Below are 18187 nucleotides of genomic sequence, written 5' to 3'. Positions count from 1 at the left end.
CATATACAGGACATTTTACATGCATATCTGCTCTCTCTCTCTCCAGATAAAATGGAGATTAGTGAGATTCTACTCTAATCTTCAAAACAACCTTATGAAGTAACCAGTAACTATCTCTTTCACATGGGGAAACTGAGGCACAAACATTTGTCTCAGACCACAGACGGAGTCAGTGTCAGACCTGGAACTAGAAGTCAAGAATTTCTCACTTCCAGTGTCATGAGTTAACTGCTACACTATCCCCAACTCCTAGCTTTTGAATTGTGTGATAAAACAAAGGCAGACCAGCTCAAGCATTAGGATAGGTGATGTTTCTTATATGAAAACTAAGTCTATCTTTGTGATCAGGCCTCTGAGGCAATGTTTAAAGATTTAACTGTTACAATTGCAATGCATTTCATAGATACATTGGGGAAAATGAGTTCAATATTTACAGATATTGCTGCACCAGACTGTAGCTCTCAAGGTCCCAAATGTGTGACCCTTCTCCTCCTCTTCCCTCTATACCATTTCCTTGGGTGTTCTCACACCTTTGTAATGAGGACTCACAAATCTGCCTTCTCCCTCCTCAGTTGTCTCTCTACCTCCATCCCTCATATCTTAGCCTGTCCGTCAGACATGTTCTCTTGGATATCTTACTATGAACTTAAATTTAACATGGCTAAAATTTCATCTAATCCTTCCTCCCAAACCCTTCCCACTCCCTGCTTTTTCTGTCCCCATCAACAATATCATCATCTTCCCACTCAGGTCCATAACTTGGGAGTCAGTGTCTAAGCCTCGCTTTCCCTTGGCTCACATATCCGAGGCTGTGTCCATATATTGCATTTCTTCCTTCACAGTATTTCTAAAATCAGATATTCAGTTTCTATCTAAAACCTGTAAACAAGTCGTCCTCCTCCTATCAAGTACTACCACTGCTTCCTATCTGGCTTCCGTATTTCCCCATCCCCCCATAGCATGACCTGCTATGATCATCTTCCCAGCCACAGCTCTCCCTCTCTGAATCCCTTCACTGGCTTCCTCTGTCCCACCACATCAAGTTCAAAATCTTTGCCCCCACTATCAGACCTCTGCTATGGTCTGCCACTGATGCCAGCCTTGACCACTTATCTCTCACTGCTTCTCATCTTCTTCCATGCTGCCACTTATGTGTGAATGCCCATCCCAAACTGATCTCTCAGGCCACTGCTTCCTCCTCCTCCAAACCCCTCCACAAACAGCCCTTCTTTTGTGCCATCTACATAAGAGGTCAAGGGGCAACTGGGTACAGGCATACATTTTTATATACTTTATTTTTTTCATAAGAAATGTATGTAATACACATTAAAATTGTGCATAGTTAATTACATCCCCTTTGCCACATATCCTTCTTGTCCTCCAAGACTGTATGGATGAAACCGCTGACTTTAATGGGGCCAGGATTTCACACAAGCTTTTTTGGGGTAGGTTCTACGTCTTCCTATCCATTTGAATTGTAGCTAGGACAATGAGTTCCTAGTCTGAAGGGAGTTCTCTTAGCTGCTAGTGCAATATAAATAAGAACACTAGCTTTATGCTGAGTGAAAGACACAAAATGAGGTTCAGAGCAAACTGTTTGAAATGCTGTACAATTATCTTTAACTTGCACAAAGTTCTCCAACATCTCCACTCCAGGAATAAATAGTAAAATACAAGCAGATTGTGAGGGCTGGAAGTAATACTAAGTCTGAAATGAGTGGCTTGCCTCAAAACTTAGAGGTAGGAGGTTAAATTGTGTATCTGTGTAATCCTCCTGTGTATATAAGAGCTAAAATATCTCTGGTATCCTATTTTATGAGGGGTATATGTAGCTATTTTGGCTCCAGCCATGTACTGAAAAATTCCAGTATACTAGATGCCTTAAGAACATTGCTGCATTTTTTTAAGCTTTTACAAACATATTTAGATGATACTGTATTTTAATACATTGATTTACTAATAGTTCAGAGCTGTATGAGTTTCTAAGTTCATATCTGATTATATTTACTAATCCTATTCAAAAATTTCCTTTAGTTTATATAAAGGATTGAATCTTGTAATTAAAACCCTTGAACCTATGTACTTACAATAAAAGTCTAGTTCCCTCATAGAGGTATAAATCACTAGGCTGTGGACCTGGCCCGCTTCAAGGGAAATGTATAAATCACTAGTTGAGGATCTAGTCCAGCAAGTCAAAGTTAATGTACAATTATTGAAACTTGACATTCTAAAATGCTTATAGCACAGGTTATACGTATCCTTAATTCTGAAATGATTAAGTTGACATTTTTAAAACTAGACAGAGGGCAGCTTTAATATATAATGTTATCTTTAGAATTAAAGAGAATTTGCCAGGTTTCATTTTGCACCATTATACAAACCCATTTTACTTACATTTTATCTGCTATAATGAGCCATTTCCATTTTTTACCTGCATCGGTGGGATGACTGGTCTTACACAAGAGATCTAATTTTCTGTTCCAAACACATAGATCACTCCCTCCAGATAACCATACATCCAGTCTTTGAAGAACTGTCAAACACTGCAGAACAAAATCCGATATATGGCCCTTACAAAAGTTCTTTGGGGAATTTTTCAGTGAAATGATTCAGCTTTAGCTAGGTAAAACTGCAGGTACTATGAAATACATTAAACTCTCTTTCCTTCAGAATATAGAAGTCACTTGTGAAACATCACTATTTTTACTAACAAGACTGTAGGGCCTGATTTCAGAGAGGTTCATCATCCAAAGGTCTCACTAAAGGTGCTGAAAGCCAGACGATGGGTGAAATCCTGGCCCCACTGAAGTTAATTTCACAGTTTCAGATGTTTACATCTGAAATTTCACAGGGTTGTAGCTCTGAGGCTCCTGACCCAAAAGGGGGTTGTTGGGCCATGGGTTTACAAGGCAATTGTAGGGGGGTCATGGGATTGCCACCCTTACTCCTGTGCTGCTGCTGGCATGGGTGCTGCCTTCAGAGCTGGGCAGCCAGAGAGCAGCAGCTGCTGGCCGGGCACCAAACTCTAAAGCCAGCACCATAGAGTGAGGGTTACAGGGTATGGTGGGTGGATTCCTGTTCATACGTTTTTTTTCATGGCAGCCTCCACTCAGGTCGGGGGCTGACAGCCACCCTCACTTCTGCGCTGCCTTCAGAGCTGAGCTCCGAGCCAGCAGCGATGGAGCTTCCTGAGGCTGGGGGAGGTTCTTGGAGGTGGGTCTGACCCAGCTCTGGGAGCATCCCCTACAGGGGAAGATGCAGTACCATCCCTCCCCAACCTGGGCTGGGACTATCAGCTAGAACCAGCCCATGGTAGGAGGCCCCTCCCCTCCAATAGCCAGTTTTCACAGGGGAGATCAGACTTTGCAGTTCATGGCACATGTTTCACAGCTATGAATTTGGTAGGGCCCTCAAAATAACTAATAATGCAGCTTGCCACTCCATATGGCTGGGAAGATCCTAGGGCTGTCATTTTTGGCTCTGCCCCTTCCCGGCTACCCAACTGCAATACATCTATAATCATATGGTTGGCCGAAGCACCTGATTTGGATCTCAAAGTCATCATGGAGCACTGGAAGTATGCACTCCTGATGGCTGTGGAGCATGATCTCCTGGGGACAAAGTGACCTTTACACTCTACCTCAGGAATCTCTTAAAGCATGTAATGTGAGAGAGTTTTCACTTTTGTTTATTAAGAAAGTCAATGATTTTGGTTTCTATGCAGTATTTGGGGCTTAAGATTACTAGTAAAACCGAGATGTGATTTCTCTCCTTAAACAGAACAAATTATTTCATTTATAAGTGGTGATTACTGGTGCAAAGCATCTTACCAGAAATCTATTTATCATTTTCTTTATAGGTTTTGTTTTCTTTGTTCTTTAGCAGATTTGCATCTGCAGGAGATAATTGAATTGTATTTCTGTGGAATGCTCAAGTTAGTTTAGTTTTTGAATGGGGTATGGTCTGGAATATGGATGTGGATAGGAGTGGGAATGTGGGGAGCTGATTTTGCTCTTGAACTGATCTAAATCAAGAACCAGTCCATTGAAGTTTAGTTGAGCGGTGTCTAGCATAATGACTGCATGCCAAACAACTGAACACGAACACAATTTTCCTGAGAAACACAAGTTGGAAAAGGGAAATGGCAATTGTAAACCATTTATAACTGAACCAAACTTGAACAGAATTTCAAAGGACAAGCAAAAGGCATTACTCCAGCCCCAAAGCTTTATCCCTGTCCAATGTGAAAGATCTGGTGCAACCAATGGTGTTAGAGAGTCCCAAAAAAGTGGCAAATAAATAAAATGGTTGCTCCCAGCTACTTCCTTTTATTAAAACCTTTGTCAGTACCTAGATCTCAGTCACTCCGCTACCTTTGAAGTAACTGGTCTTAGCTAACTAAAAAGTAGGTTATTCATTTTAAAACATTCTGTCTTCACACATGTTACACTAGCTTTCACTACAGGTGTATTTTTTATTTATTTATATATATATATATTTTATATATATACACACACACACACACACACAAGCCTAAAACACACTTGGACTTTTCTTTACCTTTACAGTGGAATGGAAGCATGACACTTTCTGAACTTGCCTGCAACTATTGCAATCCCATTCCTGAATTCATTTATTAAGGAAACACAAAAGGCCAACATGTTTCTATGTTTAGTTTATAATTAGATGACAGAGTTTGAGAAATAAAAATATAGACACACATGGGTTTTCTAAATACTAACATCTTCAAAATTTGGACACAGTGTCATTTCAAACACTTGTTTGTTGCATATTCATTATTTTTGTGATAGGGACCATGTCTACCGTGTATTTGAACAGAGGCTAGCACAACCGAGCCGCAGTCTTGACAAAGGCCTTTGGGTCCTACTAAAATATAAACAATTGCCACCCACTCTGCTGCCTGGCTCATTGTTCCCTTTAAAATCAGTTAAATCTTCCTAAGATTTAAGGATACAATAACTGTCCTATCAGCAGATGCTGTTAAGATCAAATGATTTTTTTCTTCATAAGCACCAGATGAAGGAAATGCTGCAATAGCTGTAATTTTGTGCGTGTGTCCATGTAGCTCAACTAACTTTTCTCCAGTCTGAAAAAAAAAAAATACAGCACATTAAGGGTAAAATTTTCAAAATCCACTAAATCCCAGTGAGACCTAGGTACCTAAGTGATTTCTGAAAATAGGGACTTTAGGAGTCTGTCACTTAGGTGCTATTGAAAATGTTACCAAGATTTATTATACCTAAATAAACCTGTTACTATGAATATAGGGGGATTCTATGAAAAACCTATACATTTAATAACAGGAAACCACTTGAACATCTGTTTTTAAGATGAATATTTCAGAATTTAACTTATGTATTTTAATGGTTTCATTTTTAGCTTAAATATTAGCCAATTTACTTCATTTATACTCTATTGACATCACTTTATTTCTCATTTGCTGGCAGAACAAAATCTGAAGGGTTATTTTAAAAAATAAAACCATTTGACCTACTTGAAACTACCTTTATCAATAAGAGTATCTGACTTAACATTTACTGTATGAAACTCAGTATTGTATCTATTGTCTACATCCATAACAGGGACCGTTTTAGCTTTACTACCTAGTATGAAAATTAATTAGGGATGCACACAGTTGATATTGCACACTTGCGGATTAATAAGATCGTATTTTGGTTTTTATTAAATACAAGAGTCATTTCAAGCATGTAAAGTGTGTAGAAGTCAAAAAACAGAACTCTAAAGTTGGACGCCCACAAATTTTACATCCGTAAATGCTTTGTGTGCATTTTCATATACATTTCTCAAATATTGATTCTCACACACCATTTTCTGTTTCATATTAGAGGGTTATGAAATGTCTTCCATAAGAAATATTATGCTTAACTGAAACTCTTCAGAAAAGGAAGGAAAGTTACAAGTTCCCCTGTTCGTATTTTAAGTTACACTATTGTAAATGTTATGTATAACTTTTTTCAAAAGGTCTTCATAAAAAGTTTAGTCTCCGAGATTTCTCTCTGCCTCACTTGAAGCTTAACATTCAGACTTTAGACAGTTCACTGATCTGCCTTTCAGTCTAGTAAATATCTAAGCTACTTACAAGGCCTCCTCTAAAACAATTCTAACAGGTAACCTGCAAGATACTTACCTTCTCATTTTTTTATAAGATTGTATAGGGAGAAAACAGCATGTTTATTATTGGAAGTATCACCTCTAAAATGCAGTATTCCTGTGACAAGTGTTACATTCAACAAAATACTTTTAAAAGCTGGAGTGAGACCAGTATCATGGCAAGCAACTAAGAGCTTTTTCCCTCTTATTAACTCCATGGAAGTGACACTGAAGTCAGTTCTTGTATTAGGCTGCAAAGATTTGCACATGTGCTTAACTCTACACTATGAGCAGCCGCATTTTAATTAATGGGAGTAGGCAGACTGCAAAAAGTTACACTCATGCATAAGCAGTGCTTAACTTGTGCCGAGGCTTCTAGGACTGAGCCCTGGCACCTCTAGGCTTGGTAGTTCATAATAACTTGGCACTTCTGGGCTGGCAGTGGCAGTTATGAAAATTAAAAAAAAAATTGTTTGAGCCCAATACCTCTTTCATTACAAATTAAGCACTATGCATAAGTCTTTGCAGGATTGGGGCCTCGCCATGTTGTCTGATATTGAGAGGTTCAGCAATCAACATCTTAGCAGCTACTGAAAACATTTTAACTTGTACTTCCAATACTTCATCTTGCACTGAATATTTTCATTCACATTTTTACTTCTTTTTTCAGACACTCAGTTTCACATCCTACTTCTCTGAAGCTGAAACATCCTTGAATTGGTTTTTATTTTTGTTCTATCAGACATGTCTATAAAACTCAATTTATTTGTACTGTGCTAAGATTCTCTTGGACTGATTCTGCCCTTGCGCAAATTTTACATTATGCTAGACACAGCTCAACTAAACTTCAATGGACTGATTCTTGATTTAGATCAGTTCAAGAGCAAAATCGGCTCCCCACATTCCCACTCCTATCCACATCCTTATTACAGAACAAACCCCATTCAAAAACTAAACTAACCTGAGCATTCCACAGAAATACAATTCCATCATCTCCTGCAGATGCAAATCTGATAAAGAACAAAGAAAACAAAACCAGTAAAGAAAATGATAAATAGATTTCCAGTATGATGCTATGCACCAATAATCATTACTTAAACAGAGCAAATTATTTCATTAATAAGGAGTGAAATCACACTTCAGTTTTACTCATAATCTGATGCATAAAAAGATACCTTTTAAGCTCCAAATACTGCATAGAAACCAAAATCATTGACTTTCTTAATAAACAAAAGTTTATCTCACATTACATGCTTTAATAGTCTCATTGTTGCGAATATTCTTTAATGTGTTCTAAGCATTTTGTCACTATTCTAAATAGTAGCCTGTACTACAGTATCCAATCTTTTTACTGCTTAGGTTTAATATTGGGGATAGTGGAGGAGAGGGGGGAGGTCATATCCAATAAAGCCAAATCCTAGTCTATTAGCCTTCTTATCTAGCCAAGTAATTTAGAGAGCACTATATAACAAGTTACACAGCATGAGGATTAAAGTCAGGCCAGGCGTACAGGAATATTACTTTTTTTTTTTAATCTGACTTTACAAAAGAACTCACAAGGGGATTATATGTATGCTGCTATGCACAGCACCTGCTGAAACCCAGCTAAAGGTCATACCCTGCATCTACACTAGGAAAAAGCAGTTGAGTTTTGGTTTTATTTTACCTAAATCCAAATAAATTTGACCTGTTTCCTTACCGAGAGAGCACCTCAAAAAACATGCCTAAGCCCTGTCTACACTAGCAGTTTACTGTCAGGGAGCTGCACTATTGCTAGAGAGTGAGTTTTCCTAGTATCGATGCACCCTGTTTAAGGAAAGTGGCCAATCTCTAGTGACTGAAAACAGAAATGATATGATCTGAAGACATCTGCATCTGGCTCTTGACTGGGGATACAGCTACATTTTAACTTTTAGTTGTTCTAGGCCACAGCCCAGGATTAAACACCACTAAGCAACAAATGTGTCCTTGGACAAATGTTTGTGTAGTGTTTTTACACTAGAACTTGAAGTCCTCTCAAAAAGAGTAAAAAAACCTAAAAGGTGATAGTGGTGAGAAATGGAGTAGGGGGGAAAGGAATTGTAACCCCAGAACTTGATCATACTAAAACCACAGTCATTTTGGGTGTATTTAGCCACCATTTGTTAAAAGCAGAACACCACATAGCTAGGAATAATTGTCAGGGCTTTCATAGGCAAGGCCAAATTGCTGTAGTTGCAGCTTTGCTAATCAAAATTTAAAAAATTAACAATTCGTAAAAAAAATAGGGGTATTCAGAACCAAGGTTGCTAACAAGTTTTTTATTACGACTAAAAATATTAAAAATCCTTTGCTAATAAAAAAATAACCAATTTGTTAAAACTTAAAATTGGTAATCCAGTAAGGCTTATTAGAAATTCAGTTTTATAAAATGTAGCTATAAAAATTATGTAAAAATAAACATCACTGAGCCGTCGGAGAGAGCTTTTCTTCAGGCAAGGAGGTGTCACCTCCTTGCCTGATCAGCTGTATGGAAGAAGGGCCCCTGGAAGCCTGCCTGGTGATCACTCAAACCCAAAGTCTGAGATGATTAACTATGCTTGGGGGTGCTCTGAACCTATTGCTAAAGTGCATATATGTGTGCGCTTAAAACCTAATAAAGTAGTTTTAGGTAAAAGCACTCTAGTTTGTATCAATCCTTTATCAAACAGAAGAGCTGTGTCCCCATTAACTTATTCCTGACACTGCTAAGTTAAGTTACCATTGTTTTGGATTCAGAAAACCCTGGGTAACAGCGGTGGAAAGGAGGGGACAGTCAATACAAACAGTTTGTTGTGCAATAGGGAGGAGACAGCACAGCAGGGTTGCAACCTGTAAATTTCCATGTTGTAATCCGCAAGCTGATTTAAGGATACATTCCATTTCTGGGGCTCAGGCTGGTAGCCTGGTCAAGTAAGAAAATGAAGAAAAAAATTTTTTTTTTTAAAATTAGATAACAGCTTTTTACAAATTTTGTACAAAAATATGGTAATGGACCCTGGAACCTTCACTCACGCTGGGGCATTCCTGCAGCTCTAAGCAAATGGTTTCAATAATAAATAAATAAAATAGATCAGTTAAAGGCAAGAGTAAAGGACTTAGAGAAGTATAGAGTCCACACACAAGAAAAGGAAATAGCCTAAAAGCAGAATCAGACACCCTTTGGGCTACCACCCTGATTCAGACAGCACAAACAGTGACACTGCACAAGCAAGTATGTGACCAAGAGAAAAAAATTGGAACAGGAAATATCTGAGTTACAAAAGCAAACTAATAGAAGCGAAGTTAGAGCCTTACTGAAGGAATCCCAGGATAAGACCCAGGCAGATCACAGTGAATGTAAGAGACAAAGTTATGTTCTCAGAGCCATGTTGGGAGAGTAGAAGGCAATAGAGGCTGTGATTAGAGGAAGCCGTAGCTTTGGTGAGGGAATGTGTCAGAGGAGGACCCTGATTTGTATTCTGGTTGTAATTGTGAGAGGAATAATCCCCTTATAATGACTGAACAAATTTTTGCAGTGGGGTTTTAGGACCAAAATGTCTTCTAATGTGAGATTTATAATTACTTTTTAGAGTGTGGTTCAGTTTAATTACCAATTGCTTTTTTTTAATATTGGTTTGAATTATATATGCCCTGACTAAATTGGTAAAGGAGGGCTCTAAAATGCATACTTTTAGGCCGTTTATTTTATGGGGGTTTTGGAGATGCCATTTTTGTTATATTGGGCTGCATGTTAACCATTTTATTAAGGCATTATTAAATATTGTATTGCAGGGCAAAATTTCCCATTCCCCTTCTGGTGCCATTGTTTGTAGCCTTGCCTCCCCCAGAATTTTTTGCCCAGTGTTTGGGGTGTAAGGAATTCTTTTAGCTTAAAATTTATTTGCTTCTCCCCTGGTGCTGTCCACTTGGGCATGTCAGTCTGTAAATGAACACATTTGGGCTTACTACAATTAAACAACAGCCTGTCAGTTCCCACCCAGTGAGAACCCATATCCACCTGGGTAGTTTCCAATTTCCCCCCATGAACAAATCCATTCCCCCCCACTATTCCCTTGTGTATACATAAGGATTCCTTAGTCACCAGCATAGACTATTTGCAATCCAAACCATAATGCTGCCAGTTCTCGCTCACATCCATGCTCAGATTTATTTTAAGTTCAAGCCTTTTAATTTTACTGAAGTGGGGCCATATTCGTCCAAAGGGCCTAAAAGAGTGATCCGTTTTTCTGGGACGTTGGGATTAGTAGTGATGTCAAGGGTATTGTTTACTTTACATTTTATTGTTGTTTATGGGACATTTTCCCATGCCTTGAACCCAATAGGCTTCAGATTTACACCACCAAAGGAGCAGGTCTGCAATACAAACACCAAACAAAAGCAGTATACAGGAGAACACTGTTTCCAAAAAAATTTAGCACTTACGTGGCTAATGATTTGAAACACAAAGCAATAGAAACCTCCCCTCCCTATATAGAAGGAGGTACCACTGGATATTTAAGGTTTCAGAGTAGCAGCCGTGTTAGTCTGTATTCGCAAAAAGAAAAGGAGTACTTGTGGCACCTTAGAGACTAACAAATTTATTAGAGCATAAGCTTTCGTGAGCTGTAGCTCACGAAAGCTTATGCTCTAATAAATGTTAGTCTCTAAGGTGCCACAAGTACTCCTTTTCTTTTTGGATATTTAAGCTGAACTTATTTTATTTATCTAGATGTACTGGGTTTGATGAGGTTTTTTGGGGGGGAGGGGGCTTTTGAACTTTTAACTGTGCTTTGAGCCCCCACTTGGGGCTCAGCAAATTCATTAGCACTAATTTTGCTTAGGACTTGCTAGGGCTGGACACATGACTGTTGTTAATTTTGCTAGTGAGTATATATTTTATCCGAAAGTACTAGGCACCAAATATTCCCAATGCTGCAAAGCCCAAACTAGTGCCAAAGCCACTTTTTCACAGGGGGTGAATTTCCTCTTTACCTCACTGGAAGATTAGGAGGCATATGCCACAGGGCAGAGCCCTGTATCATGGTTCTGACTTAGTATAGCTCCCATCCCCCTCCCAGTAGTTGCCAGTTGCAGCACAAACAGCTGTCCCACTAAGGGATATGCAAAGGCTGGAGTTTGAGCTAAAGCTTATTTTAATTGAACCATGGCTTCCTGCTATTGAGAGCCCCAGGCTCACTCTACTCCCTTCCTTAACCATTAGGAAATATGGCACTGGTGCTTTACGTGTTGTAACTATTGTGCTAATAAAACTCCAGTGCAATCAATTTTGGGGCTTTCAATATGCACTCTGTTTGTTTGTTTTTTTTTAAATTAGACTGAGTAGAGACTGCAGATTCACCTGCGAATTTCACAAGAAAATTCACCATCTACTCTTGTGTCCTGTATCTGGTAAGGGCCATTATCAGAGGTTTCAGAGGAAAGTACAAGGAACTCCATAATGGACAAATAGGGAATAATCTGACTATAGAGGAAGTGTCTTTCTAATTTTAAGCACTAGTGGTTGATTTATATTTTAAATATGGAGGAGTTCTATCCCTTCTAAACTTTTACCCAATAATATGAATGTTCTAATTATCCATAAAACTATCATCTTTATTTAATCCTAATCCATTTTTAGCCATTATGATATCCTGCCACAAGGTAAAGCTATGTTGCCTTTCAAACTTAAACATTTTCTTGCTCTTGTATTAGACAGTGAGTAGGTAGACCTAATGTAGCTTCTCCTTACCATCATTGTTTGATATACCTCTATCAAGTCCTCTCTTCATCTCCTATCTTAAGTGAATAGACAATCTTTTCAATTTCCCCTTCAATTTGGAAGTCTTTCCATGCCTTTACTAATGTTGGTTTCCCACTTTTGGGTACCTTCTATTTCTGTTATATCTTGTTTGAGATGGGGTGGCCAGAACCAAACACAATAGTCAACATTTTGGACATGAACACTTTAAATGTGGAAACCTATCCTTCAATTAAATGATGGGACACTGACACTTGAACAAAGATCTGAAAAGAAACCTGACCTTTGAAGGCGAAGGCATGTGTAATTCATCAAATATAAGATGTACAGTGGGTTGGGTTTTTTTTAAGGATTTATTTTTAAATATAAAGGTATCGGTAGGATGGCTGGTTCTACAGTATACATTTTGTTCACCAAGCTGGAGTTTCATGGGTCACCTGATTCTTTTCCAGTCATGATCACCATCCTCTATAACCTTGTCTGCTTCCTGGAGGAGCAGGGAATGATCAAATGAGCAACAAAGAAAGCTATTCTTAAAATGTGTTATGAACTCAGTTTAGTTTAATATGTCAAATGCTAGGGTATTACATGCAATTTTATCAGTCCATTTTTTGGAAGACTTGCTGAGGCTTACCCTTCTTTAGTGATCTTCCAATCAATATGACCCTCACTTCATGTTCAAAAAATAAGAAAGAAACAAAGAAAAAAGCAGCTGTCTGTTAGATTGATACAGGATTTATTTAGTATCTTCAAAAAACAATCTGAGAAAATTTTCCACTCACTGGTTTTAGCCGAGCCACTGAGAAAACAAGAAAATCCTTCTGCAAAATTCTCAATAAGATGATATTATCTAAAGACCTGAAGCGTGAAGCCTGGCTTACAACAGTTAACAAAAAAACACAATGGGATAGCTTCAAAAACTAAATAAAAACATTTCAGAAACTGAATAGCAATACTAATTTTATTGGGGGGGGGGAGGGAAGAAGAAGCAGGTGAAAAATTATCAGCTGTTTAACAACTACTATATTCATGCTAAATAAAAAAAATGAAATAACAATCTATTGATGCAAACTATTCTAAACAGTTCAAACTCTCAGACTATTAAACACCTATAAGATACTAATGTAACTTATTTCTTATCCATATGACTTATCCTGTCCTCCAATTTACTAGTCCATCTGTTTTTTACATTGATTTTTAATTTGTTTAGTACCGCAATGTGTTTGATACAGTACAATGAAGATAGTCCTCTCCTGAAGTAATAGAGGATTTGTTAGCATCAGCAGATGCCTCTACTCTGCCTCAGGATGCTCTAGCATTTTTACTATAAAGACAGATTTTCAAAGATTAATGAGATCTATTCAGTGTACATATTCTGAAAACATGTACTGTTAAGAAATATTAAAATAACTAGTCTGAAATTGCTGTAATGACTACCCAAATCACCAGAAAAGAACCTTACGGTTTTATTTGAATCTTTGTGGCCTATTTTAATGCTACTTAGAAAAATCAATCACAAGCTGCATGTATTTCCTTATCTATAATAGTTCTAACACATGCTTAATTTAAACATGTATCCTGCGGACCTAAAGAATTTTGTCCCTTTTGTACATATTTTTAAAATTGTCAATTCTGTGAAACTTCAGCAAGCATAAGAGATCATGGGAATTCCACATTTGGATGAATGCAGCTGCCTGATCAGCAGACACTAGGGAGGAGAGAGTCTTCCCCCAGCAAAGTGCCTGTACCCTTGAAAGTGCACTGAGCTTAGAGAACGCCAGGATTTGAAATCTCAACTCTGCTGCTTGCTATTTTAGATTTCTAGGCACTTTGCAACCCTTATTATTGAATAAAGCTTCAAAGCTCTACCCTAAAAGGCAGTCAAGTATTATTTCCCCTATTGCACAAATTTAACTGAGAGATGGTACAAGATCACTTCAGGCAAAGGTGGGAATAAAAGCCAGGTCTCCAAAATGTCAGTGCCAAATCTTTCACTCACCCACACTGCTTTCAGAATGACCATGCCAAGTCAGTGTGCATGCCTCTCTGGTCTGTAACCACTGGTCTAACCATGAGATGGGCTCTAGGAAGAGAGTGTCAACTTCACCCCAAACAGTTAGATGAGGTTATAAGTAAATTAGAACTGGACTGATAATGAAAGCGTTGGGGAGTACATGAATGAAGGCACGAAGCTGAGAATGAGAAGAGGAAAAAGGATTGGGAGAGGGAGTTGAGAACAGAGGCAGGAAGAAATCAGAGGAGACCAGGGATGAGGAAGTTATGTAGGACTTTGAAAGGGTCTTCTAGCTCCTTGTGGAGATAGAATGAGGTACTGAAAAAGGAAACCACTGACAGCTTGCAGGGTAAAAGATGACAATGGTCAGAGCAGTGGGAGAGGAAGACTATTTTGGCAGCAGCATTTTGAACAGACTGATGGGGTGAAAAGATGAGAAGCTAGAAAGGAAGTAATCCTTGCGGTAACCAAGACTAAATAACGATGAACCTAAGTTTCGACAGTGGGTACAGCGAGAAACAGATGGATTTCCATATTTCCTAATTTTAGTATTGCCTAAGACTTCCAAAGAGACCAATATAGTTGGAGAAGGAAAGAGGTTGTGGGCCTAGGAGACAGGAAGGGTATGATAACAAAGGAAAGGCCAATAATTCATTTTCAGATAAATCCATTTTGAATAGACATTGGGATATCTTAAAGATGTCAAAGTACTGTGTACCATTTGGAATATTTGATTACAAAGAGGATACTGGAGAATTGGAAAAGGTACAGAAAAGGGCAGCAATAATGTGAAAGGAAATCCCAGGATCTGTGTGTTTTACAAATCACATAACGCCCTCTAAAATAAGGAAGCATTAGCCCCATTTTACAGGAACCCAAGGCACAGATAGTTCCTCTTTGACCTTGGTCAAGCCACATAATCTGTGTGGCAGTTATAGGAGCAGATCCAGAAACCTGAATGCTCAAGAAGCAAAAGTTGCAGGACAATGTTTACATTCAAAGCAAAAAGTGATTTCACTGAAATTTAATGTTTTACTGAATATATTTGCATTAATTTAGATCTAAAATTTCCTGATATTTAATTTCTGGCAGAAAAATGATCAAAATATTTCTTAATTTTCATGGACTTCCACTTATGTATTTCTTTGCATGTAATACAATAATCTGAAAAAATCTCTTACCTGCAATCATCTATTTGTACTAGAAATCTCACTATATCATGATGACCTTTCAGTACAAGGAGCTCAGTATAGAGATTCTGTATTTGTTCTTCACCCAAGCTCTGCACGGATGATTTCTAAAAACCATCAAGAGAAATCAATCATGAATACTTCAGTTTGTATGTATATAATTCATTTTTAATTGTTTTCAGTCATATCTACCATAGTGTGTGTATAAAATACATTCACAAATAGATCATTCATATAAATAAAACTTATCCCCAAACATGAATTTAACATAACTACCTGTTCCCTTAATAGAAATTATAACAAGGGATTCACTCCTATTTACTTAAATTAGGTAGATTATTATATGGAATGTACTTTGAGTTACTGTACAATATTTAAACTGGTTTAAAAAAACCTAATAAGCAACAGTCCCTTATTGTTTTTAGTCATGATCTTGAATAACTAAAGAAAGCAACTTAGCAGCTGTGGTCTGGTTTCAGAGTGGTAGCCGTGTTAGTCTGTAACAGCAAAAACAACGAGGAGTCCTTGTGGCACCTTAGAAACTAAAAAATGTATTTGGGCATAAGCTTTCGTGGGTTAGAACCCACTTCATCAGATGCATGGAGTGAAAATACAGGAGTAGGTATAAATAAATGAAAGGATGGGGGTTGCTTTACCAAGTGCCTAGAATCCTCTTCCTGTCCCAATAAACTACACCTTTAAATGTCTCATTAAACTGCCTTTTTTCTGAGGTCTGTCAACCCTATATGATGTCCCCTCTTACCAATAGTTTCATTTTAAAAATTGATAGACAAGTTTAAAACAAACAAGAAGAAATGCTCTTAGACATGCAATACAGGTTATCCCTTGTGACCTTATTGCAAGACATTAAGGCCAATAGTTTAGTAAGATTCAGAAAAGGCTCAGTTTCTATAAGAATAGCATCTGCAGTTATGCCATCTGGGTAAGTACAAGGGCTATCACTCATGCTCATGAAATAAGCTGATCACCAGCGAGGGTCAACAAGACACTTCCTCCATAGCATACTATTGCATTACTAGATGCATGATGTTGATGGCAGTTCTCTAACTTTTCCTAGTATAAGCTACTGAGACCCATTGGCTTGCTTCAGTATGGCAATTCTTGTGCTTCAAGCTTCCACCATTTTTGGAACAACTCAGTAGCGTGCAATTTTTGTTTTATAAGGTGTCATTGCTAGATACCTTGAAACGTGGTGGCAACTCAGTGACAGAGTACTCTCACGGTTACAGCTTAATTTTACTTGCAAATGTCAACATCTCCATACCTTCAGGACTGCCTCAATATTCTTTTGACACTCAGAAATTTACAGCAGCACTAAAACATCTACTGGACAGACTGCGTAGCTTTGCTAGATAGATAACTTTATCACAGACTAGTCACATGACTTGCCCGAGGTCTCTTGGCTGCGCCAGGAATAGAGCCCAGGTCTCCCAATCCAGTCCTCTATCCATTGGACCACAGATTTAAGATTTCTACAGACCTGAGACTCGAGAAGCTGTCTCACCCTTCCTTATGGCCAGGGTTAGTATTAAAACTGCAACACAATCACTCAACACCACCCAATCAGGGCTCAGATTGGGGTGGAGGGACATGGAGCAATACACCATATTAAACTGTCTTAAGCTGCCATTTTGCAATCCCCAATTTTTCATTTTTTAAAATCAAGTCTCTGCCTTTTGAAGGTTTTCCGTGCAAGTACGAGGACATTTCCAAGCTCCATCCCTAAAATCTCACTGAGCTGCCAAAAATAAGCAGTAGATTGTTTTCTTGACAATCTAAGGAGCTTTACTGGGCTTCTTGGGTTTGATACCTGCCTCGGTGAGGTTTGGCTATACCAGGGGTTCTCAAACTGGGGGGGCAGGACCCCTGGGGGTTGCAAGCTGGCAGCCTCCACCCCAAACCCCGCTTTGCTTCCAGCATTTTAATGGTGCTAAACATATATTAGAAAGTGTTTTAAATTTACGGGGGGGGGGGTGGGCTGCACTCAGAGGCTTGCTATGTGAAAAGGGTCACGAGTACGAAAGTTTGAGAGCCCCTGGGCTATAGCCATGGGATCTGCTGGGTTTCTTAGACTTGGCTCCTTCTTGAGTGGAGAAAAACATTAAGGGCTAGTTCCCTGCCAACTGCCCCTCCCCCAGCCCTTCGCCTCCTCCCCGCCCTGCCTGCTCCTGGCCCCGCCCCCTTCGCCCCGCCCCTTCCCCTACCCGTCTTCCGTTCACGCGCACGCGCACGCTCTGCTCCCGCTTTACCTCGGAGAGCCCCTGCGGCTCCCGCCCGCCTCCCATCAGCCATCGCAGCATCGGGAGGCCAGCCGGGCCGGAGTGAAATCAGCGCCTGGGGAGGGGCAGCAGCTCGCCCGAACAGCGCCCTGACACTTCGATGTTGTCCCTCGCTGCCTCCCGTACGTGGGGTTGGCAGCGTCCAGGAGCAAAGTGGCTGCCGCGCGCCGCCCCGCGACACCACCTCGAGCTTGGGGAAAAGTCCTTATTAATCGAAATCGCAGCGCGGCCGAAGCTCCGTGGCTTCCGGTGGCGTCTGCCGCGCTTAGCTCCAGAGCCAGGCAAAGGGCTAAGAGTGCCGAGCAACTGATCAGCCCATTGCTCCGTCGTTCCCTCTTATTCAGCTTCTCTCCAAGCTAACTAATCGAGATCTTTTCAATCTCTCTTCATACAAGACTTTTTTCGGGCCCTTGATCATTCCCATCACCTTCTCTGAACCCCCTCTTTATTTCTGGAATATCCTCGGGTGAATTATATTGCACACACTCTTCCAAATGAGGCCACACCATTGATACATGTAAAGGCGTATTTTGTGTAGTGTATGGTGTCAAGTATCGCGGTAGCTGTGTTAGTCTATCCACAAAAATAGCAGGGAGTCCAGTGGCACTTTAAAGATTTAGCAGATTTATTTGGGCATAAGCTTTCGTGGGTAAAAAACCACTTCTTCAGCTGCATGGAGTGAAAATTACAGATGCAGGCATTCTATCATGACACATGAAGAGAAGGGAGTTAGCTCACAAGTGGAGAACCAGTGTCTCTTCAGGTGTCATGATAGAATGCCTGCATCTGTAAT

At 39.4% G+C, this 18187-nt stretch overlaps 1 protein-coding gene across 2 annotated transcripts in view; it reads right to left on the bottom strand.

The window, feature by feature from the left end:
• WDR41 (WD repeat domain 41) overlaps nt 1-17705 on the bottom strand; it is a 42156-nt gene extending 24451 nt beyond the window's left edge. Inside the window, exons 1-6 of one of the 2 annotated variants that reach the window (XM_038402080.2) lie at nt 17365-17705; nt 15086-15201; nt 7094-7142; nt 4976-5107; nt 4561-4623; nt 2432-2543 (exon numbers count right to left, since the gene is read on the bottom strand). In XM_038402080.2, the coding sequence (XP_038258008.1) occupies nt 2432-2543; nt 4561-4623; nt 4976-5107; nt 7094-7142; nt 15086-15201; nt 17365-17415 (523 nt within the window). In that variant the 5' untranslated portion in view covers nt 17416-17705. The remainder of the gene's footprint in view (nt 1-2431; nt 2544-4560; nt 4624-4975; nt 5108-7093; nt 7143-15085; nt 15202-17364) is intronic. The other variant, XM_038402081.2, reaches the window with a different exon arrangement.
• Between the last annotated feature and the right edge of the window lie 482 nt (nt 17706-18187).

The sequence above is a fragment of the Dermochelys coriacea genome, chromosome 5 (assembly GCF_009764565.3).
Source record: "Dermochelys coriacea isolate rDerCor1 chromosome 5, rDerCor1.pri.v4, whole genome shotgun sequence".
Taxonomy (NCBI): domain Eukaryota; kingdom Metazoa; phylum Chordata; order Testudines; family Dermochelyidae; genus Dermochelys; species Dermochelys coriacea.
The sequence above is the reverse complement of the archived record's forward strand: the minus strand, read 5'-3'. Positions and strand labels throughout refer to the sequence as shown.